Source organism: Bombina bombina, chromosome 6, assembly GCF_027579735.1.
Source record: "Bombina bombina isolate aBomBom1 chromosome 6, aBomBom1.pri, whole genome shotgun sequence".
NCBI lineage: Eukaryota > Metazoa > Chordata > Amphibia > Anura > Bombinatoridae > Bombina > Bombina bombina.
Genome location: NC_069504.1, coordinates 348,906,854 through 348,932,768, shown reverse-complemented (window position 1 = coordinate 348,932,768; position 25,915 = coordinate 348,906,854). Strand labels below are relative to the sequence as shown.

Below are 25,915 nucleotides of genomic sequence, written 5' to 3'. Positions count from 1 at the left end.
ATCCGCACAGCTGTATAAAGCTCTGCAATGTGCAAGAAAGAATAAACAGTAAAAAGCAATCTATTGGTTATTGCATATGTTAGATTGTGTTTTATAGACCACAATTACAAGGTGTACAAACATCTTTTTACCACAAGGAATATTAACATCATATGGACTGAAAGTATTTTAATATTACAGTGACAGTGTTTGTTTATATTTTCTCATTTCACTGCTTTTTATGTGTTTACAGTATGCTGTTTTTTTAAAGCATATGAGCCTACCTAGGTTTGACTTTAAACAAAGAATACCAAGAGAACAAAGCAAATTTGATTATAAAAGTAAAATAGAAAAGTTGTTTATAATTGAAAGCTCTAACTGAATCATGACAGTATTGACTAAACTGTCCCTTTAAAGCACTTGTTTGTTTTGTTATTCAACTTTTCTATACCTGCTTTTGTAATTTGTAGCCATCGGCTTCAGATGCTATAGCCAAAAAAGTCAGTAATCTACGCAGCTCCTCTCTTGCTTTAGGCACAAGCAACCGTAGGTAAAGTTGTACAGCTTCTAAACCGTGTGCTTTTCTCCCAGAATCTGCAATACAAGTTACATTTTCAAAGAAAAAAAAAACAACGTAAGTAACAATCTAAACTCAAAATACAGTATTACTCTTTACAAATTCATTATATTACCGACATAATAAAATATCATTTGCTACAATAAAAAAAACAAAAAAAAAACATAGCAAGCTTTGTATAGAATAATGTTTGGAGCGATGTGTTTGGAAAGGAGGTTAGCAGATGATTGAGACCTTTTGTAAAATACATGCAACTGTTGATTTATCTATGTAGCATCTTGTACTGAGTAAAGACAATGTAATGTTGTATATGCTTCCCCTTTGTATGCACAATTTTTCTTTGAATCAATAAAGCTTGTTTTAAACCCCCCCCCAAAAAAAAAAACCCATACCATTTGCTACAAGATCATTTCATTTAAAAAAAACAAAAAAAACAACTAGATATTGTCAACTATAAAAATAGGTCTATAGCGTTAAGTACTCACATGCGTTTTGCAGTTATTTACTCTATTCCCACTATGACAGGCTCTATCTTGTTGAGTATATATTTTTTGCAATAGTATGCCTAGAATATAATGTATTTAACACCCACAAACTGGTTGAAGGGACATGGAACTTTTTCTTTTTTGATTCAGATAGAGAATACCGTCTTTCTAATTTCCTATTCTTAAATGTACTTTGCTCTCATTGTATCCTTTGTTGAAAGTATACGTAGGTAGTGTGCATGTGGCTATTAAAAGTATTCTTGCAAACCTGTTGCCATATAGTGATCCAGTGTTATACACTACTGATTCCTAGATGGCAGAAGTGTTTGCACTGGGGAAATTCAATAATTGGAGCAAAATTGGGAATATTTTTTTTTTTAATTTAAAATGTACATTCTATCTGAATCACAAGAGAAATTTTGAAATTCCTGTCCCTTTAAAAAAACATAGGTAAAAGTCACACTCAGGTGCTGCAGTGCCTTGCAGATTTCAAGCAGGACACGACTGATTGGTGGGGTTATAAAACTGCTGCTCCTGATTGGCTCACTTGCAGCTACTGAGCACGACACTGCAGAGCTTGCAATTTATTTATGCGACGATGCATGTGTGTATAATCTCTTTTTGGGTAGATTATTATACGGTTAGTAATCAAGGCTCACTAATGTAATCTTTGCATTGGAATGTCCCTTTAAGGGTAGCTCATATTTGTGAAGTCAAACATTTCTACTCAATAACAGAAGGAATTCCTAAAAAGGTTTAATTTAACAAAACTGCAAGCTTAAAAAATAAATACAATAGAAAATGTATACAAAATATCTTTAAGAATTGGCTTTGGGTTAATACTTTGTAATACACTTTAAATTACATCAAGCCTTCACAAAGCAAACAAATAGATTTTTAGTATACTATAAACTATATAATGGATGTAAACTTACCCAAGAGTTCAACAATTCCTGTAAGTATAGTAAGGTGCTTATTATCCAAAAAAGGGTCTCTTTCTTGTGCATAATATTTTGCAATGACTTCAAATAGCATTTTCTTACACAGGTGTAAATCTTCATCTTGGCTGTAACTCTGAGGTAACTGCTGACTTAGCATTACTATTTGTTGATCCGGAAAATATTCTAGGCATTCAACTGCTGCAGCAAGCCATCTGTCCAGCCTTAAAAATATATGTAATAATTATATACACCTTATAAAAAAATACATAAAAACCAATTACTGAAAAACTAGAGTAAAACAAATCCCCATAACTAGTAGTCAAATGGGCCCATAATGTAATTCTATTTACAACCACAAAATAAAGGCAAAATTAAGTTACATGTGTAAGATACAGCATGTCATTTAAAACAACCTTCCAATATACTTTTATTATTAAAACACTCCCATTAGTTTTATAGTCACACTGAGGTTCAAGCTCCTACTGAGCATGTGCAGAAGTTCACAGTATATACATATATGCATTTTCTGATTGGCTGATGGCTGTTGCACGATATATGGGGAGGGGAAATTGTATTAACTTTGAAATTTGCCAAAACAAATTCTACTGCTCATTTCAAATTCAAAGTGCTATTGTCTTTTCATTATGCATTTGTCAACGATTCAACATTTACCCAGCCTGCTGCATAACAATACTGTCAGGCATTTATTAATGTCCATGGAATGTCCAGACAGTGGAGTGCATTTGGCTGTTAGCAGACAGTAAATCTTAATTGTTATATGAAACACGTTGGCATCATATTAAAGCTAAAATAACAGTTCAAATTCACTTTACAAAAGAGACAAATTGATTAGAACAGCAATGTGGTAAATTATTTAAGTATTGCATTACTATTTCACTATTTGTACGATCAGGAGGTAAGCAACAAATACTATTTTTTTATATTTAACAACACTGCAATAATAATCATAAAATTATTATTAAAATATTTTGTCCATTTAAAATCCAAGCTCTCATTTCAAGCTTAAAGGGATACTAAACAAATTTTTTTCTTCAATGATTCAGATAGAGAGTACAATTTTAAGTAACTTTCTAATTTAGTCCTTTTATCAATTTTTTTTATCATTCTCTTGCTATCTTTATTTAAAGAGCAGGAATGTTAAAGGACCATTAGGCACTAATATTAATATAGAATGTATGTATGTATACATTGCCAGTTATTTAGTCAATGTGTCCCAAGGGAATGTAAATAGGTAATTGCAATCAAGGTAAATGTTAAAAAATTACTTACATTTTCACTGTTTGTCGCCATAATTGAATGGGAGAGCTAAGTAGAAGTATTTAAATGCCGACTGACCAATAAGGATGTTTATGTAAATGAATACATTGAAATTCAATATAATAATAACGTGTATGGCGCGCTCATTCACAACATTATTTTGCGCATGCGCATTCAATAGTTCACACAGACGCGTGCGCATGGCACGCAATTGAAATCCTCCTGTAATAAAAAAAAAAATGTGAGGACGCTTGCTTCTAATTTAGCTGTCACACATAATATGGGGTAAAGCTCAAAGAGCATTTGTGCATCTGGCATGTCCCCTATTTGATTGATAATTTGTATTGGTCTTCATTATGACGCCACTACCCACATTGGCTACCGTTTTTAAAAAGTCACCATTTTGTGCTGACAGTTCTACTGTGAGGAGCATTTGATTGCGCTCCTAACAATAGAACCGACGTCACAACCAATGATCCCATGCTGAAGAGAAAACAGAATTTATGCTTACCTGATAAATTACTTTCTCCAACGGTGTGTCCGGTCCACGGCGTCATCCATTACTTGTGGGAATATTCTCTTCCAACAGGAATTGGCAAAGAGCACAGCAAAAGCTGTCCATATAGCCCCTCAGGCTCCGCCCCCCAGTCATTCGACCGACAGTTAGGAGAAAAAAAGGAGAAACTATAGGGTGCCGTGGTGACTGTAGTGTATAAAGAAAGAAATTTTTCAAACCTGATTAAAAAACCAGGGCGGGCCGTGGACCGGACACACCGTTGGAGAAAGTAATTTATCAGGTAAGCATAAATTCTGTTTTCTCCAACATTGGTGTGTCCGGTCCACGGCGTCATCCATTACTTGTGGGAACCAATACCAAAGCTTTAGGACACGGATGAAGGGAGGGAGCAAATCAGGTTACCTAAACAGAAGGCACCACGGCTTGCAAAACCTTTCTCCCAAAAATAGCCTCCGAAGAAGCATAAGTATCAAATTTGTAGAATTTGGCAAAAGTGTGCAGAGAAGACCAAGTCGTTGCCTTACATATCTGATCAACAGAAGCCTCGTTCTTGAAGGCCCATGTGGAAGCCACAGCCCTAGTAGAATGAGCTGCGATTCGTTCAGGAGGCTGCCGTCCGGCAGTCTCATAAGCCAATCGGATAATGCTTTTCAGCCAGAAAGAAAGAGGTAGCAGTAGCTTTTTGTCCTCTCCTCTTACCAGAGTAAACGACAAACAAAGATGAGGTTTGTCTAAAATCCTTTGTTGCTTCTAAATAGAACTTTAAAGCACGAACTACATCTAAATTGTGTAACAAACGTTCCTTCTTTGAAACTGGATTCGGACACAGAGAAGGAACAACTATTTCCTGGTTAATATTCTTGTTGGAAACAACTTTCGGAAGAAAACCAGGCTTAGTACGCAAAACGACCTTATCTGAATGGAACACCAGATAGTGTGGATCACACTGCAAAGCAGATAATTCAGAAACTCTTCTAGCAGAAGAAATAGCAACCAAAAACAGAACTTTCCAAGATAGTAACTTGATATCTATGGAATGTAAAGGTTCAAACGGAACCCCTTGAAGAACTGAAAGAACTAGATTTAGACTCCAAGGAGGAGTCATGGGTCTGTAAACAGGCTTGATTCTGACCAAAGCCTGTTCAAAAGCTTGTACATCTGGCACAGCTGCCAGTCGTTTGTGTAACAAAACAGATAAAGCAGAAATCTGTCCTTTTAGAGAACTCGCTGACAACCCTTTATCCAAACCTTCTTGGAGAAAGGAGAGAATCTTAGGAATTTTAATCTTACTCCAGGAGAATCCCTTGGATTCACACCAACAGATATATTTTTTCCATATTTTATGGTAAATCTTTCTAGTCACAGGTTTTCTGGCTTGGACCAGAGTATCTATCACTGAATTTGAAAACCCACGCTTGGATAAAATCAAGCGTTCAATTTCCAAGCAGTCAGCTGCAGAGAGACTAGATTTGGATGTTCGAATGGACCTTGTACTAGAAGATCCTGTCTCAAAGGTAGCTTCCATGGTGGAGCCGATGACATATTCACCAGGACTGCATACCAAGTCCTGCGCGGCCACGCAGGAGCTATCAGAATCACCAAGGCCTTCTCCTGTTTGATCCTGGCTACGAGCCTGGGAAGGAGAGGGAACGGTGGAAACGCATAATCTAGGTTGAACGACCAAGGCGCCACTAATGCATCCACTAGAGTCGCCTTGGGATCACTGGATCTGGACCCGTAGCAAGGAACCTTGAAGTTCTGACAAGACGCCGTCAGATCCATGTCTGGAAAGCCCCATAATTGAGTCAACTGGGCAAAAACCTCCGGGTGGAGTTCCCACTCCCCCGGATGGAAAGTCTGACGACTCAGATAATCCGCCTCCCAGTTGTCTACTCCTGGGATGTGAATTGCAGATAGATGGCAGGAGTGATCCTCCGCCCATTTGATGATCTTGGATACCTCTTTCATCGCCAAGGAACTCTTTGTTCCTCCCTGATGGTTGATGTAAGCTACAGTCGTCATGTTGTCTGACTGGAATCTTATGAATCCGGCCTTCGCTAGTTGAGGCCAATCCCGGAGAGCATTGAATATCGCTCTCAGTTCCAGGATGTTTATCGGGAGAAGAGACTCTTCCCGAGACCATAGACCCTGAGCTTTCAGGGAATCCCAGACCGCGCCCCAGCCTAATATAGACTGGCATCGGTCGTGACAATGACCCACTCTGGTCTGCGGAAACTCATTCCCTGAGACAGGTGATCCTGGGTCAACCACCAACGGAGTGAGTCTCTGGTCATCTGGTCTACTTGAATCTGTGGAGACAAGTCTGCATAGTCCCCATTCCACTGATTGAGCATGCACAGTTGTAATGGTCTTAGATGAATTTGAGCAAAAGGAACTATGTCCATTGCTGCAACCATCAATCCTACTACTTCCATGCACTGAGCTATGGAAGGCTGCAGAATAGAGTGAAGAACTTGACAAGCCTTTAGAAGCTTTGACTTTCTGACTTCTGTCAGGAAGATCTTCATTTCTAAAGAATCTATTATTGTTCCCAAAAAGGGAACTCTTGTTGACGGAGACAGGGAACTCTTTTCTACGTTCACCTTCCACCCGTGAGATCTGAGAAAGGCTAGAACATGTCTGTATGAGCCTTTGCCTTGAAAAGAGACGACGCTTGAATTAGAATGTCGTCTAGATAAAGTGCCACTGCAATGCCTCTTGGTCTTAGAACCGCCAGAAGGGACCCTAGCACCTTTGTGAAAATTCTGGGAGCAGTGGCTAACCCGAATGGAAGAGCCACGAACTGATAATGTTTGTCCAGAAAGGCGAACCTTAGGAACTGATGATGATCTTTGTGGATAGGAATATGTAGGTACGCATCCTTTAAATCCACGGTAGTCATATATTGACCCTCCTGGATTGTAGGTAAAATTGTTCGAATGGTTTACATTTTGAACGATGGAACTCTGAGAAATTTGTTTAGAATTTTTAAATCCAGAATTGGTCTGAAAGTTCCCTCTTTTTTGGGAACTACAAACAGGTTCGAGTAAAACCCCTGACCTTGTTCCACAGTTGGAACTGAGTGTATCACTCCCATCTTTAACAGGTCTTCTACACAATGTAAGAATGCCTGTCTCTTTATTTGGTCTGAAGATAAGTGAGACATGTGGAACCTTCCCCTTGGGGGCAGTTCCTTGAATTCTAGAAGATAACCCTGAGAGACTATTTCTAGTGCCCAAGGATCCGGAACATCTCTTGCCCAAGCCTGAGCAAAGAGAGAGAGTCTGCCCCCTACTAGATCCGGTCCCGGATCGAGGGCTACCCCTTCATGCTGTCTTGGTAGCAGCAGCAGGCTTCTTGGCCTGTTTACCCTTGTTCCAGCCTTGCATTGGTTTCCAAGCTGGTTTACCCTGGGAAGAGTTACCCTCTTGTCTAGAGGCTGCAGAGTTAGAAACCGGTCCGTTCCTGAAATTGCGAAAGGAACGAAAATTGGACTTATTCTTAGCCTTGAAAGGCCTATCCTGTGGGAGGGCATGGCCCTTCCCCCCAGTGATGTCTGAAATAATTTCTTTCAATTCTGGCCCAAAAAGGGTCTTACCTTTGAAAGGGATATTAAGCAATTTTGTCTTGGAAGATACATCCGCCGACCAAGACTTTAGCCAGAGCGCTCTGCGTGCCACAATTGCAAACCCTGAATTTTTCGCCGCTAATCTAGATAATTGCAAAGCGGCATCTAAAATAAAGGAATTAGCTAACTTAAGTGCGTGAATTCTGTCCATGACTTCCTCATATGGAGTCTCCATATTAAGCGACTTTTCTAGTTCATCGAACCAGAAACACGCCGCCGTAGTGACAGGAATAATGCACGAAATTGGCTGGAGGAGGTAACCTTGATGAACAAAAATCTTTTTAAGCAAACCCTCCAATTTTTTATCCATAGGATCTTTGAAAGCACAATTGTCCTCAATGGGAATAGTCGTGCGTTTGGCTAGGGTAGAAACTGCCCCCTCAACCTTAGGGACTGTTTGCCATGTGTCCTTCCTTGGGTCGACCATGGGGAACAATTTCTTAAATATAGGAGGTGGGACAAAGGGTATGCCTGGTTTCTCCCACTCCTTATTCACTATGTCCGCCACCCTTTTAGGGATCGGAAAGTCATCAGGGTGCACCGGGACCTCTAAGAATTTGTCCATCTTGCACAATTTTTCTGGAATGACCAAAGAGTCACAATCATCCAGAGTAGATAGCACCTCCTTAAGTAATGCGCGGAGATGCTCTAACTTAAATTTAAACGTCACAACATCAGGTTCTGCCTATTGAGAAATTCTTCCTGAATCTGAAAGTTCTCCCTCTGACAAACCCTCCCTCACTGCCACTTCTGACTGGTGTGAGGGTATGACAGATAAACTATCGTCAGCGCCTTCTTGCTCCACTGTGTTTAAAACTGAGCAATCACGCTTTCTCTGAAATGCTGGCATTTTGGATAAAATATTAGCTATGGAATTATCCATTACTGCCGTTAATTGTTGCATAGTAACAAGCATTGGCGCGCTAGATGTACTAGGGGTCGCCTGCGCGGGCATAACTGGTGTTGACACAGAAGGAGAGGATGATGAACTATCCCCACTACCTTCATTTGAGGAATCATCTTGGGCAACCTTATTAAATGTGACAGTACTGTCCTTACTTTGTCTGGACGCTATGGCACAATTATCACATACATTTGAAGGGGGAACCACCTTGGCCTCCATACATACAGAACATGTTCTATCTGAAGGTACAGACAGGTTAGACAGGCTAATAATGCAATAAAACCGTTTTAAAACAAAACCGTTACCGTCTCTTTAAATGTTAAACAGAGCACACTTTATTTTTGAATGTGTGAAAAACTATGAAGGAAATATCCAATCTTTACCAAATTTTCACCACAGTGTCTTAATGCACTGCATCCAAAAGAAACTGCGCAATTATGGCGCGAAAATGAGGCTCTGCCTACTATAGTGAAAGGCCCTTCCTGACTGGAAAGGTGTCTAAACAACTGCCTGGCGCCTAAAAACGTTCCCCCACAATAAAAGTTTTATAAATCACCTCAGATTTCATAAAAAACTTTAATAAAGCAATCGATTTAGCCCACAAGAGTGTCAACCAGTGTATAGCCCATAATAAGCCCTCATTCTGTTAAGAGTCTAAGAAAATGGCTTACCGATCCCCAAGAGGGAAAATGACAGTCTTCTAGCATTACACAGTCTTGTTAGAAAATGGACTAGTCATACCTTGAGCAGGAAGTCTGCTAACTGTTCCCCCCAACTGAAGTTCTCTCAGCTCAACAGTCCTGTGTGGGAACAGCAATTGATTTTAGTTACTGCTGCTAAAATCATACTCCTCTTTTAAACAGAACTCTTCATCCCTTTCTGTTTTAGAGTAAATAGTACAAACCGGCACTATTTTAAAATAATAAACTCTTGATAGCAGAATAAAAAACTACAACTAAACACCACATACTCTTCACCATCTCCGTGGAGATGCTACTTGTTCAGAGCGGCAAAGAGAATGACTGGGGGGCTGAGCCTGAGGAGGGGCTATATGGACAGCTTTTGCTGTGCTCTTTGCCATTTCCTGTTGGGGAAGAGAATATTCCCACAAGTAATGGATGACGCAGTGGACCGGACACACCAATGTTGGAGAAAATGATGTCAGAGCTAATGACAAAGAACAAGGGGATATGGGAACGCGCTGTAAAAAACAACATATGAGAGTTAAAGAACTATATAAGTAATGTGGATTACACAAGAGTATAATAAAAAAGTTTATAATTGTATTACAATAAGCGATGACGGCATCTGATACAAAGTAAAATAGTACAATTAAAATAGGATAAGAATCAACATAAATCGTAAAACATCAGTGTGTAGTGCTGTAGGTAACTAAAAAAAATAGTAATATGTTGCAAAATAACACAATGTTAAAATTGAAACAGAGTCAATGATACCGTCCTTTCACAATCAGGCCAGTGATTAGAGTGTCTGATCCAGCTGTTTATATGAATGCAGGTATAACTTGGATGATTCCCTCTGCGTTGTTTATAAAACAGTGAAAAGCTTGCAGAATCTTCTGGCTTGTATCCAATGACTGAGTTAAATTTAAAAGACACATTCACAGCCGTATTTGCGGGATGTCCCGTGCTGTGGGCCGGTTCCGGTCAGGAGGTCAAAGTGCAGCAGTAATGATAAGCAACAACAGACTTTGTTTCTTTGAAGTTAAAGTGAATCGGACTGCTTTTAACAAATGTGGGTCATGGGTGGGAATTACGCATATAGAGTCAATTCATATATTAAAGAGGCTCAATGCACCACACCTACCGCATATGTAAGTCAAGCAGTTTTATTGCAAGTAAAGTTTGTAACAGCGTTAACTCTCATTCAAAAACAAACTCAAGTGTCTTCAGTTTGCAAGACACTACTGGAACTTCAAATGGGATTGGGTTATATGGTCAGATGAAGCCAAACTAAAGCTTTTTGCCAATAAACCCCAGAGGTATATGGAAAAGTACCTCATGCCCACGGTTAAATATGGTGGTGGCTCTTTGTGTTTGACTTCCTCTACCAGAAAGCTTAAAAAAGGTCAGTGGTTGGATCTTCCAGCAGGACAATAATGCAAAAACATACATCAAAATAAACACAAAAATTGTTTACTGACCCCAAAATTAAAGCGAATATAAATTTTCAAGAGTCAGTGCCCGGTTTTTAAAAATACTATTAAAAACAGGGGCACTTTCATTCATGAAAGTTTACATTGCAGCGTATTTTACAAATGCTTACCTTTTTCTTCACCAAAGCCGGATCGGCGATCCCCCACCCGCTTCTTCCTGCTGTACTTACACAGCAATGACGAAACCGGCTTCCTCCAATCACGGCGTGGCCTCACGAGATGGACGCTCTTGGGGGGAAGCCATGATTGGAGGAAGACTTTCGTCATTGGTGATGTAAGGACAGAGGAACTGCGGGCGGGGGATCAGCGATCCGGCTTTACTGAAGAAAAAAGGTAAGTATTTCTAAAAAACGCTGCAATGTAAACTTTAATGAATTAAAGTGCCCCTGTTTTTAATACTATTTTTAAAAACCGGGCACCGATTCATGAAAGTTTACATTCACTTTAAGGTCCTGCTATGGCCATCCCAGTTAACTGGCTTGAACCCCATAGAAAACCTGTGGTGTGAACTGAAGAGGAGAGTCCGTCAGCGTCAACCACAAAATTTGAAGGATCTGGAGAGATTCTGTATGGAGGAATGGTCTAAGATCTCTTGCCATGTATTCTCCAACCTCATCAGGCATTATAGCAGAAGATTGAAAGCTGTTATATTGGCAAAAGGAGGTAGCCCAAATTATTGACTAAAAGGGTGCCAATAATTGTGCCACACATTTAACAATTTTTTTTTATTTTTTTATTTTTAATTTTTTTTTTAATTTTTTTTAAAACCTGTGTTGTGTTTGCAATGGTTTGATATCCATGACAGCAGAGTATTTTTGTGTATTTAACAAAAGATTAAAACAATAAAGACAATTTTTTATATTTACCAAGGGTGCCAATATTAGTGGAGGGCACTGTATCCTTTATTTTGTGTGCACTCTAAACACATTTTATTTAAAAAAAGGAGGAATAAAGTTTTGTACTGCATAAAACTAGTGATCAAATAATTATTAATATCACCTAGGCACTGAAGGTTGAATGGAAATGAAAGATCATATTACTTACTTAGGCAAGCTGAGCATTTGTAGAACCTCTCTATCCAGGAATGTATTAGAAACAATAAGATCACTGAAATGTTTCCTTTGCTCAGTTTTAGCTGGAGACTCCAAAATATCTTCCAGAAAAGGAATGTGGATTAACTGTAGAAGGCGTAACATAATCTGTTGCTTCCATAAATTTTCAATATCTACAAATAAGAAAATTAAAATGTTACAAATGAACTGCATCCAAAGCTACATTTAGCCAACAATAAGGATGCGTAACCCAGGTTCGTTCTTAACCTAAAATGTGCCGGCTCCTAAGCTTTACATTCCTGTTTTTTAAATAAAGACAGTAAAAGAACGAAAAAAAAAATTAATAGGAGTAAATTAGAAAGTTGTTTAAAATTATATGTATCTAAATCATTAAAGGGACAGTTCACCCAAAAATGTTCTCCCCTTTAAATTATTCCCAATTATCCTTTTAACCTGCTAGAGTGTATTAAATTGTGTGTATAATAGAGTGTATTAAATCCTTTACTCCTATTTCAGCATTTGAAAAAGCTGATTTAGCCTGTGGTATTGTCACCTATACTGAACAAATTAATACTGGAGTATAGGCTATTGAATAGCCTAAGTATACACAGCCAGCAGAAGAGATTACACTCTCAGTGGGATGCAGGATAGTTAAGTAATAAAATGATCATTTTCCATTGTTCTCTCTATGTATTGAGCTTTGGTGTTCCAGCCAAATAAAAGATAAGGAAGCAAGTCTGTTTACACAAACTTAGAACATAATGAGATCTGATATCACCTTTTAGTTCAACGCATTGTAATAAGCTGTGGTTTCAAAGCACAAAATCAGCTACTTCATATACACAAATAAGCATGAAAATGGAATTTCTCAAATATTTTATACTCTGCAGTCATTTAAAATACATTAATAGAAAAACAATTTTACAGTGTACTGTCCCTTTAAAGGGAAAAAATTGGGTTTAGTATCCCTTTAAAAGGGACATGAAACCCATTTTTTGTTTCAGAAAGATCATGTGATTTTAATCAGCTTTCCATTATACTTCATTCTCTTGATGTCCTTTGTTGAAAAGCATTAAAAACAGAATTTATGTTTACCTGATAAATTTCTCTCTCCTACGGTGTGTCCGGTCCACGGCTTCATCCTTACTTGTGGGAATATTCTCTTCCCTAACAGGAAATGGCAAAGAGAGCACAGCAAAAGCTGCCCATATAGCCCCCCCTCTGGCTCCGCCCCCCAGTCATTCGACCGACGGTTAGGAGAAAAAGGAGAAACTATAGGGTGCCGTGGTGACTGTAGTGTACAGAAATAAATTTTAAACCCGACTAAAAGCCAGGGCGGGCCGTGGACCGGACACACCGTAGGAGAAAGAAATTTATCAGGTCAACATAAATTCTGTTTTCTCCTACATTGGTGTGTCCGGTCCACAGCTTCATCCTTACTTGTGGGAACTAATACCAAAGCTTTAGGACACGGATGAAGGGAGGGAGCAAATCAGGTTACCTAAACGGAAGGCACCACGGCTTGCAAAACCTTTCTCCCAAAAACAGCCTCCGAAGAAGCATAAGTATCGAATTTGTAAAATTTGGCAAAAGTATGCAGAGAAGACCAAGTCGCTGCCTTACAGATCTGATCAACAGAAGCCTCGTTCTTAAAGGCCCATGTGGAAGCCACAGCTCTAGTAGAATGAGCTGTAATTCGTTCAGGAGGCTGCCGTCCGGCAGTCTCATAAGCCAATCGGATGATGCTTTTCAGCCAAAAAGAAAGAGAGGTAGCAGTAGATTTCTGCCCTCTCCTCTTACCAGAATAAACCACAAACAAAGATGATGTCTGTCTGAAATCCTTTGTTGCTTCTAAATAGAATTTTAAAGCACGGACCAGATCTAGGTTGTGTAACAAACGTTCCTTCTTTGAAACTGGATTCGGACATAGAGAAGGAACAACTATTTCCTGGTTAATATTCCTGTTGGAAACTACCTTTGGAAGAAAACCAGGTTTGGTACGTAAAACTACCTTATCTATATGAAATACCAGATAGGGAGAAGTACACTGCAAAGCAGATAATTCAGAAACTCTTCTGGCAGAAGAAATAGCCACTAAAAACAGAACTTTCCAAGATAGCAACTTGATATCTATGGAATGCAAAGGTTCAAACGGAACCCCTTGCAGAACTGAAAGAACTAAGTTTAGACTCCATGGAGGAGTCATAGGTCTGTAAACAGACTATTTCTAGTGCCCAGGGATCCGGAACATCTCTTGCCCAAGCCTGAGCAAAGAGAGAAAGTCTGCCCCCAACTAGATCCGGTCCCGGATCAGGGGCTACCCCTTCATGCTGTCTTGGTAGCAGCAGCAGGCTTCTTGGCCTGTTTAACCTTGTTCCAGCCCTGCATTGGTTTCCATGCTGGTTTAGGCTGGGAAGAGTTACCCTCTTGTCTAGAGGTTGCAGAGTTAGGAGACGGCCCGTTCCTGAAATTGCGAAAGGAACGAAAATTAGATTTGTTCTTAGCCTTGAAAGGCCTATCCTGTGGGAGGGCATGGCCCTTCCCCCCAGTGATGTCTGAAATAATCTCCTTCAATTCTGGCCCAAAAAGGGTCTTACCTTTGAAAGGAATATTAAGCAGTTTTGTCTTGGACGACACATCCGCCGACCAAGATTTTAGCTAAAGCGCTCTGCGCGCCACAATTGCAGAACCAAAAAGACGCCGCCGTTGTGACAGGAATAATGCACGAAATTGGCTGGAGAAGGAAACCTTGAGAACAAATATCTTTTTAAGCAATCCTTCCAATTTGTTATCCATAGGATCTTTGAAAGCACAACTGTCCTCAATGGGAATAGTCGTGCGCTTGGCCAACGTAGAAACTGCCCCCTCAACCTTAGGGACTGTTTGCCATGCGTCCCTTCTGGGGTCGACAATGGGGAACATTTTCTTAAATATAGGAGGTGGGACAAAAAGGTATACCTGGCTTCTCCCACTCCTTGTTCACTATGTCCGCCACCCTCTTGGGTATCGGAAAGGCATCAGCGTGCACAGGGACCTCAAGGAATTTGTCCATTTTGCACAATTTCTCTGGAATCACCAAAGAGTCGCAATCGTCAAGAGTAGTTAGCACCTCCTTAAGCAGGGCGCGGAGATGTTCTAACTTAAAATTTAAACGTCACGATATCAGGTTCTGCCTGCTGAGAAACTTTTCCTGAATCAGAAATTTCTCCCTCAGACAGACCCTCCCTCACTGCCAATTCAGACTGGTGTGAGGGTATAACAGATAAATTATTGTCAGCGCCCACTTGCTCATCCTCTGTATTTAAAACTGAGCAATCACGCTTTCTGGGAAGTGCTGGCAGTTTGGATAAAAGATTTGCTATATAATTATCCATTACTGCAGTTAATTGTTGCATAGTAACAAGCATTGGCGCGCTAGATGTACTAGGTGTCGCCTGCGCGGGCATAACTGGTGTTGACACAGAAGGAGAGGATGATGAACTATCCCCACTACCTTCATTTGAAGAATCATCTTGGGCAACCTTATTAAATGCGACAGTACTGTCCTTACTTAGTTTGGACGCCATGGCACAATTTTCACATACATTTAAAGGGGGAACCACCTTGGCCTCCATACACACAGAGCATATTCTATCTGAAGGTACAGACATGTTAGACAGACTTAGGCAGGCTATTAATGCAATAAAACCGTTTTTAAACAAAACCGTTACTGTCTCTTTAAATAATAAAAAGAGTACACTTTATTTCTGAATGTTTGAAAAACTATGAAGGAAATATCCGATCTTTACAAAATTTGCACCCTAGTGTCTTAATGCTTTGAATGTACTGCACACCAATTTCAAGTCTTTAACCCCTTAAATGAGCAAACCGGAGCCAATTGTTCAATTTACCAGTTTAAACCCACTACAGTCCCTGCCACAGCCTTTGCTGCGGCTTTACCTTCCTTGGGGGTTATTCACCACAGAAATAAGCCTTCTAGAAATCGCTTTTATGGCCACAGGACCCTCTCACATGAAGCTGCATGCACAGCTTCCAGAAGTAACTGCGCAATTAAGGCGCGAAAATGAGGCCTCCTCCCTCTGCATACCAGAGTGAAGGGGCCTTCCTGAATAGATTAGGTGTCTAAACAACTGCCAGGCGTAATAAAGACGTTCCCAAAAGTGTTTCCAATCTCAAAACACTCCAAAAATCATATAAATATTATATAAATCAATCGATTTAGCCCACAATAGTGTCAACCAGTATATAGTCCATTTATAAGCCTTCATTCTGTTATGAGTCTAAGAAAATGGCTTACCGATCCCATAAGGGAAAATGACAGTCTTCTAGCATTACTATGTCTTGTTAGAAAAGAGACTAGTCATGCCTGGAGCAGAAAAGTCTGCAAACTGTTCCCCCCCAACTGAAGTTCTCTGGTTTCAACAGTCCTGCGTGGGAACAGCAATGGATTTTAGTTACTGGTGCTAAAATCATATTCCTCTTAACAGAACTCTTCATCACTTTCTGTTGTAGAGTAAATAGTACAAACCGGCACTATTTTAAAATAACAAACTCTTGATAGAAGAAATAAAAACTACAATTAACACCACATACTCTTTACCATCCCCGTGGAGATGCTACTTGTTCAGAGCGGCAAAGAGAATGACTGGGGGGCGGAGCCAGAGGGGGGGCTATATGGGCAGCTTTTGCTGTGCTCTCTTTGCCATTTCCTGTTAGGGAAGAGAATATTCCCACAAGTAAGGATGAAGCCGTGGACCGGACACACCAATGTAGGAGAAATAGGGTCTGTAGCTGCTGATTGGTGTGCATTTGATTTCTTCAACAAAGGATACCTAAATAATGAAGCAAATTATATAATAGAAGTAAATGGGAAGGTTGTTTAAAATTGTATTCTCTATCTGAATCATGAAATACATTTTGGATTTAATTTCCCTTAAACAATTATTTAATGTTTGCTTCCACGTTGGTTTGCATGATTATATTTACTGTAAAACTCGAGTTTCTGGCAAATATACAATAGATTCTACTAAAGTGACAATAAACACTAAATAAATGATAGATAAAATTAAGTATTCAAAGTAAAGATTAGACAGAATAATATGCAGATGTATACGTTTTAAATGTGTATTACATGTTTAAACCCTTCAGGATGGACCCATTCATTCAAGTTCTGATGTAAACAAAGAAAGAAATTATTTGAAACACAAAGAATAACAAGGGAACTATGAAGGCAAACTCCTCATTAATTTTGGTTACTTAGGATACTTATTTGTTTATAGTATCAATATATTGTATTCTTGTTGAGGAGTGGTGCTAGCATTTAGTACTAAACTTTTTGAAACAATTGGGATTAGACTCCCTAGAAAGAAATGCTATATAGCACTCTCTGCCCAGACTGGGGTAGAGGTAAGTGTTTGGGTTTTAAAATTTAACTTTTAATATTTTACCTTAAAGATGGGTAGATACTAACATTTAAGATCACTCTGTCTCTAGTTGCTAGCTGGTTACTTGTGAGACCTATTCATTCATATGTTGGCCTTGCTTGTATAAATAGATTAATCGGTACTCACTAGTTTTTGTCACCTTTTAATACGTTGGGGTAGTGGGTGCCTAGTACTTAATATCTGTGAGCGCGTTAGTGTCTGTTTATTTTACCCTTTTATTTGGAGGAAATAGGTGTCATTTTTTTTTTTAGTGGAAGTATTAGCCTTTGTTAATAAAGTGGGCTACGGATTTAACACCTTGTGTACATTGGTCATATATTTTATAATTTATTTAGCTTTAATTTACCGCAATTAGTGTGTTAAATTCAGTGTGGGTACATGAATTTACTGAATAGATGTAGTCTATAGATGTAGTAGACATCTATTCAGTAAATTCATGTACCCACACTGAATTTAACACACTTAGGCAAAGAACATTCTAATGGCGTCTAGGGGTTAAAAATTGAAAAAAATGTAAACCAAGTGCCCAAAAAGTAATGGGTCACGCCATGTTGTGACCTAGGTTTTCTTTTCTAGGTGCTTCATCCCACATTCCCTAGAGGCGCCAAATGCCAAATTCTGTAATCTTCAAAATCCTGCACATCCAATGCTTGCTATAGGAAATGTACAGCATTTAGAAAACCTAGTTTACAGATTTTGCTTTTTGGCCTTTGTTGGGAGTGTGGCACAAAGTACAAGCAAGAGGTTTTAATGCACTTTTAAATCTAGAGTCTTCACTTGAAGCTTTAACAGAAATTACAGGAACATTTGACAAAATAAATACACGTAATGAAAGTAAATAGCAAATGTGCTTTTTTTTTTTTTACTACAAATTATTAAACATTTTACAATGTCAAACTGTTTAATATCCTTTAAAACAATTGATATTACCTTTTTGTGAAATAGTTCTTGTTTTACAGAGCTCAACGTCCTGTTGTGCATTGGGATGGTCACAGATACCTTTCAGTAGCTTAGTCAGTTTTTCATCTTGAGATCCCAGAGCAGAAGGATTGCATATTGTTGAGGAACATCCAGATCTGTGTAGTGGTTAAAAGCTTGTTAGAACAACTAGATTCCATTCAGTACGTGAGCTGCTTGTAATAAAAACCTGAACTGTGGGTAAAATACTTGTACCGATTAGTAAGTGGTGTTGGAGGTTTTGGTGCTCCGTATATTACTTCTAATTGGATCTAGCAATCCATTATACATCTATTTGCACAAAATGCTGTGATTTTAAGAGGAAATCAAAGTTACTGCCAAACATTTATCAGACCATTCTATTACATTTATAGCAGGGTGGATTTGATTTAAAAGGGACAGTCTAGTCCAAAATAAACTTTCATGATTCAGATAAGGCATGTAATTTTAAACAATTTTCCAATTTACTTTTATCACCAATTTTGCTTTGTTCTCTTGGTATTCTTAGTTGAAAGCTTAACCTAGGAGGTTCATATGCTAATTTCTTAGACCTTGAAGACCACCAATTTTCAGAATGCATTTTAATAGTTTACCACTAGAGGGTGTTAGTTCATGTGTTTCATATAGATAACACTGTGCTCATGCACGTGAAGTTACCTGGGAGCCAGCACTGATTGGCTAAACTGCAAGTCTGTCAAAAGAACAGAAATAAAGGGGCAGTTTGCAGAGGCTTATATACATGGTGCTGGTTTTTAATAATCTTTGAGCATTGGCAACTACTTATTTGGTCTTTCAGACACTGCTTGGATATGCTATCCTGTGTTACCCCTGACACCTGATGCTGAAGTATCCTGTTATCGGCCAAGAATACAGGGGGGTGATATTTAAATAGCTTTTAAGTTGTGCTGGATATTAAGTGTTGCTCTTTGCTTTAGTAGTTGTGGGTATTATTTTGGCGATTTGTATATCGCCTTTTCTAAACTTGCTTTAGATTTTAAACAATTCAATAAAATTGTATGTTTTAATATATTCTCACCACCTCCTAGCGGTGTTTATATACCGTTTCACAACAGTTTGTCATAATATTTAGGATAAGAGTGCTATTAATCCCCTCTTTATTCCCATTCCTTTCCCCTTCCCTTACTATCTTAGATACAAGATAATCACAGAGGTAAAAAGTATATAAATATTACTGTGTTGGTTATGCAAAACTGGGGAAAAAACTGGGGAATGGGTAATAAAGGGATTATCTTTTAAAACAATAAAAATTCTGGTGTAGACTGTCCCTTTAAAATCACTTGGTCAGTAAAACCAAATTTAAATCATGGTTTTCATTCTTAGAATAACTTTTTCCAGTTATATCAGACAATTACTGACTTGGTTATAAAACATTAGCTATGCACAAGGCAGAACATGCTGTGATCTGAGATGTCATCGCAGAAAATGCAGCATGTCTGCTGAAAGAACAGGACACATGCAGGAACTTTTAGCACTTTAACTTTGTAGTGCTGCTCCACATTAGACAGCTCTCTTTAAACATAGCTGTGCTCTGGTTGCACTGTGTAAGTGTTCCTTATCACAGTGCATCCAGAGCTAACTGCTGTTTGAAGTGAACAGTCTAATATGCAGTAGCACTGCAAAGCAGCAGTGCATTTATTGTTGAATTGCTCTAGGAGATTTTTCCAAACCCGCCCCCTAGCCTTTCCCAGTCTGCAAAGCTGTTTGTTCTGAATGTAAGTCGTCCGTCTGTATGAGCATTGAATTTTTTTTTATTACTACCATTCTATGTTAGACCAAGAGAAAAGGAAACAAAATTTATTCAACAGACATTTTACTATTTCTGTTTTTGTATGCAGCTAATTTGCAATTCAATTTTAAACTACTGCATTATATTATAAATTTTTAAAAATAGCTTTATTCTTCAGTTAAACAACACATTGCAATTGGACTGGTGCCTTAGTGTAACTGCCTAACTTAAAATTAAATTTTATTTAAAAATGACCTGCAGAAAAATTTTCACTAAAAAAAAAAACTCAGCGCAGAAAGTGAAGAAAAGTTCTGCCTCTGGGATCTATGCATATACAGATCATTGAAATTGTTGGTAGGTGGACAATCTCCAGTTTAATAGGTCATTCATACATTTTCAGCTGTACTTTATTGGAAGGAAAAAAATAACGATTACCTTAACAATAACAATTTAAATAGTTTTATTTAACTAAAACAATAACACATTTCCTTTTTAATGTTTGCCCCTCCCTCCTCACACTTAGGTCCTTGTGCAGATCTATTTCACTCCAAACACTATTTATTGAGCTTCTTGAAACTTAGTATGGGTTGATTGTGTACATAGATTTGCAGGGGCGCAATAGCATTAAAGGGACAGTAAAGTAAAAATTTAAAACTTTCATGGTTCAGAAACATGCAATTTTTAACAATTTTCCAAATTACTTCTCTTATCTAATTAGCTTAATTCTCTTGGTATCCTTTGTTGAAGGAGATCAGTGCTCTAATGGGGACTAGCTGAACACATTGTGTGAGACAGTGACAAGCAGCTAGTTTAAAGTAGTGCACTGCTTCTGAGCAGTTAAAAAATTGCATGTTATATCTGAATCATTAAAGTTTAAATTTTGACTTTACTGTTCATTTAATGCTGATGCTTACTTGCAAATCTAAAAAGAATCACTGATAGCAAGATTCAAAAAGCTCACTAAATAGAAGATTGATTGGAGTGATATAGATCTGCACAAGGAACTAAGAGTGAGGAGGGAGGGGCAAGCATTAAAAACAAAATTTATGAGGCGGAGCCAGCCGTGAACCAGTATGGATGCAAAATAACGAAGCTCCGTGCAGTCTTTCCCCTTAATGCACATATGAAGGGCTAAATAACCATCGGGAAACTCTAAAAGACACATGAAGGGGACTGAGACCTCCAGGAACAACGTCAGCTACAGTGAAGGAGCGAGGAATGCAGTGGTCAGCAGAAAATAATCCTAACACCCGCGCTCCCAGAAAAGATCCGGCGCCATCTTAAACTAACTGCGCCACAGGGAATCATCGACCAACACCACGACCAACCTAACACAGTAAGCTCACAAAAGAGCTACCCTTCCGGAACCCGTCACAACACAAGTAAAGACCCCAGCCGACGCTAGATACCAACGAGGACTCCCGGTACGCTTACCGGAACAACACGCAGTACTTACCAGGCTTACGGCCCCAGAGACACAGCAGAGACATTATTACCAAGCAGGTTGGGGTAAGCACTTCACTGACAACTAAGACCCACATCATAAGCAGCGGGTTAACAAACAAATCTATAACACTTAAAACACGGTCATAACAGGGCCTTTAAGAATAACACGTTACAGCCCTATTCTAAGATAAGCAGGCCTTAACCAACACCTGCAGCTTCCTAGTAAATTAACCTTCCTTGATACACAACGCACAGAGGGGACAGCTGCATAACCCCATACCTTGCAGTGTAAACACATAAAGAGGTGCCGACAAAACACAACAAGCCCCTGACTAGCTTCGGCAGACATCATACTTTTTATAAACTACAACTATGGCGTCCAGGCGTCCTACCAAAAGTGACAAAGCGACAAAGACACAAACTACCTCAGCATTCAAGCTCAATTCATATTTCAAAACGGTAGACACGACCACTTCAGTGCCTCCTGACAATACACAGTCAGATAGTGACATGCAAGAAGAAGACACTGACACCATTCCAACTGAATCTAACCTCCCTTTAACAAAGGCAGACCTGAGTTCTCTCCCCACAAAAGAGGATTTCACAACATTTATGAACCAGGTCAGTCAGCTCATAAGAGACAGTTTAACTGAGGTTAAAAGGGACATCAGAGATTTAGGCAACAGAGTGTTACAATTAGAAGGACATGCTGAAGAGATCTCTGAACCAATCAACTTGCAAAGCTTACAGATTCAGCACCAAAATAACGAAATAAAACAAATGCAGATGCAAATAGAGGATCTGGACAATCGTGGCAGATGCCAAAACTTAAGAATAAGGGGAATACCAGAAAGCATCACAGCGGTTACACTTCCGCAATATGTTCAAGATCTCTTTAGCCACTTATTAGACAAGAATGAAGGCTCCAACATCTCGATAGATAGAATGTATAGAGCTTTAAAACCTAAACCTCCGCCCAAAGCTCCGCCAAGAGACGTTATTCTGCGCTGCCACAATTTTAAAGACAAAGAACTAATACTGCTCGCAGCCAGAAAGAAGGCACCTATAAGACGATGACAAGATACAAATATTTGCGGACTTAAGTCCGTTAACCCTCTCCAAACGAAGGGAGGTCAAATTCCTTACAACACATCTACAGGATCACAACATCCCCTATAGGTGGGGATTCCCCTTCTCCATAAGAGTAATCAAGGAAAACAAAGAAGCAACCTATAAAGATCTGGAGGACTTAGACTCTTTCTGCACTCAATTAAACATCCCCCTACCAAGACTCTTTCTGCACTCAATTAAACATCCCCCTACCAAGACAAATTCCACAACCGCCGGACCAAGCAGAAGAAACTCAAGCAACAACAGCATACCCCATACCAAAAATTCAACGCCAAAGGTGGACCACAGTTAGTAGGAAACGCAAAACAACGCACTCAACATCCTGCGACCCTCAGACCTCGACCTCAGTCCCAACTTGAGAACCTGAGAATAACCATGGAACTCTAAGCTTACTCACCTAGTCTCAGATTTGTCTGGACTTCCCTGTTCACTTTCTGAATTGCTTTCATGTCCAGACACCCACAAGATTATATGACTTCACACCAACGTTCTTAAAGACCCCCCCCCCTTCACATATTGACTAAACATGAACAAGGGGAAATGTCAGTGGTAATATTGTGTTACTACCTTTCCTCCATACCTTCATTACCAGGGTCGGGGATGTTTACCCTGATCCTAGGCCAGTTATTGTTTGTATTTTTTCTGGTTCTTTCTTTTTACAATTTCCCTATCCCCCCCTCTCTTCCGACCTATCCCTCTTTACTGCTCATCTGTCACTTCAAGAGAGATATATGTACTTACGGCCTCTTGAGATACTCACATTGTTGATGATTTCTTATATTTCAGCACTTTCAGAACTGTGTACAGCTCTACAGGTCAACATATGGCGGTGTTGGCGACTCCGGCACTCCCTCACGCACTCAAAAGTATTCACTACATATCAAAATGGCGGACACCTCAGATGTACCTCACCAACATTATACGGTAAGAAATTTGGCACCCCATACCTCAGAGCAATATTCATACACCAAAGACACACATGGCACATAGACCAATATTAATAACCTCACAAAATGCTAAAGGCCTAAACTCTCCCACAAAGAGATCAGTCGCATTACAATGGTTCACCAAGCAAAAAAGCTCCATTGCATTCATACAAGAAACACACTTCCCTAGACTGAAGGAACCCAAATTTCAGAATAGAAACTTTCCGCTTAGCTTTTTCAACTCCAACGACAAGAAAAAGAATGGCGTAGGGATCCTTATACACCGCTCTCTCCCCTTCAAACAGCTAAATACTAAACAAGACACAGAGGGTAGGATTCTCATTTTAGTGGGCCTTTTGTACAATAGACCTATAACCCTAGTTAATATATACGCCCCCAGTACAAATAAGACTAGATTTTATAACAAATTAAAGACTATGGTACAGGAGGCACATAGGGGATGCCTTATCTTTGGAGGAGATCTGAATGCTACTTTAAATCCTGCCATGGACACAACATCAAATAACACCAAAATCTCACCGAGACCCCCATACTATCTTCAAATGCATTAAACACCTATGCCTAGTTGACACTTGGAGACTACAACACCCATTACAACGGAACTTTTCTTTCTATTCCCATCCATGGGCAATGTACTCTAGAATAGACCATCTCTACATGGACCAGACACACCTCTCTCTTGTTACGCGACTCAGATATCATCCCGACAACCTGGTCTGATCACTCAATGATAACAATGGAACTAACCTGGCAAGACTCACCCATACACCCATTTATATGGAGACTGGACACATACCTCCTACACCACCCCCCTACCACACAAAAACTAACGACAACCTTAACAGAGTACTTTAATACCAACGCCATACCAGAAACTCACCCTCTTTATGTGTGGGAGGCCCACAAGACAGTTTTCAGGGGCGAATGTATCAAATATAAAGCCTAAAACAGGAGAAAATGACAGCGCTACACTGAATCAGGTGGGGCACCCGTAGAACTTCCCCTTTAAAAAAATAATCAAAAAGTAAAAACGGGGTGTATCTAATATCTGTTTCTCAGAAGACACACAACCACTCCCCTATAGTATAAACATATGGGACATAAATACAATCACCGACGTACACAACAGATATGTGAAAATACAACAGTCCCAAAATAAAACAGTCCCAAAACCGTAGCTGGTTTAAGTCACACAAAAAGCATATAGACTGATTGTAGCAGGATTGGTGTGTTAACTTAGCTGAACCAGATGGAGGCAAAGTTTGTTCAGTAAATGTGCATACACGGCAAATCCGACGTGGTAATGTCCAGTTGGTCTGATGGAATATATGCTGAAGGATCCTTACAGGAGCAGCTGATGAATCACGGAACTCCAGCTATGTGTATCCCGTTGCAGCAAGATGTATAAGAAATGACAAGAAGAAAACAGCGCATCCACGAATCACAGCAGCGTTTATTCAAGTCCTAGGTAGCTTATAGCTCTCAGCCCCATGTCCTGCATGTTCAGTATCTCTCCCCTGACTGTAGTAACATAAAGCCTACCTCAAAAAACAGTATGATACCCATTTAAACTCCCTGACAGCAGAACTACATGCACTAGAACTCAGTCACAAACAGAGGCCTCAAGATGGAACTATTCTCAGCAAATTGACGAATATCAGAAAAGAGCTTAACACATTGCTCTATACTGAGGTCCAGAGAAAAGCCCTACAACTTAGAAAGAAATACCTTTATGAAGGAAGCCGACCAGGCAGGTTGTTAGCCAACACACTTAAAGATAGATCTTATATGACACACATTCATAGCCTTAAGACTCCCCAAGGGAAACCTATATAGGACAGTAAAGCAATTGCTGCACACTTTAGAGAGTTCTACAAACAACTATATAATCGAGATTAACACCACTCCAACACATACACAAAAGATGATAAATTATATCCAATCAGCCAACCTTCCTAAACTAACACAAACGCAAACATCAGAACTAGAAAAACCCATAACATTGACAGAAATTCTTAAAGTTATTAAAGACCTACCCACAGGAAAAAGCCCAGGACCAGACGGCTTAACTAACCTATACTACAAGACTTTCAGAGAGATCTTAGCCCCTCATTTGCTAAAACACTTTAAGGCCCTAGACGAAAACAGTAACCTTACGAAAGACTCCTTAGCGGCATACATTACAGTAATTTTAAAACCCGACAAACCAAGCGACGAACCAGCTAGCTATAGACCAATCTCACTATTAAACATTGACATAAAGATACTAGGGAAAATTATAGCAAATCGCCTAAACTCAGTTCTCACCGACATCATCCACACTGACCAAGTGGGCTTTGTACCTGGCCGTGAGGCAAGAGACAATACCCTTAGAGCCTTAACACTAATAGAATACTCCAAGTATCAAAACATCGAATCAGTACTCATAGCCATAGACGCCGAAAAGGCATTCGATCGAACAAATTGGCAATTTCTAACATTACTCCTCAAAGATATAGGATTTGGCCCCAAAATCATAAATAGAATATTCAGCTTATACTCCCACCCAAATGCTAAAGTGAAAGTCAACCAAATTTTATCAGAGACCTTCCCAATTCAGAATGGCACACGTCAGGGGTGCCCCCTGTCCCCGATTCTCTTCATCTTAATGATGGAAGTGTTTGTGTCGCGAATAGCATGAACCACCATATTAAGGGAATAGAGATT

The 25,915-nt window shown here is 39.4% G+C and overlaps 1 protein-coding gene across 1 annotated transcript in view; it reads right to left on the bottom strand.

Moving 5' to 3' along the window:
- The window catches only part of DEPDC4 (DEP domain containing 4), a 195,974-nt gene that overhangs the window by 108,467 nt on the left and 61,592 nt on the right, over positions 1 to 25,915 (bottom strand). The window contains exons 3-6 of the mRNA XM_053717002.1: positions 17,912 to 18,057; positions 11,530 to 11,710; positions 1,977 to 2,203; positions 431 to 573 (exon numbers count right to left, since the gene is read on the bottom strand). Of these exons, the coding sequence (XP_053572977.1) occupies positions 431 to 573; positions 1,977 to 2,203; positions 11,530 to 11,710; positions 17,912 to 18,057 (697 nt within the window). The remainder of the gene's footprint in view (positions 1 to 430; positions 574 to 1,976; positions 2,204 to 11,529; positions 11,711 to 17,911; positions 18,058 to 25,915) is intronic.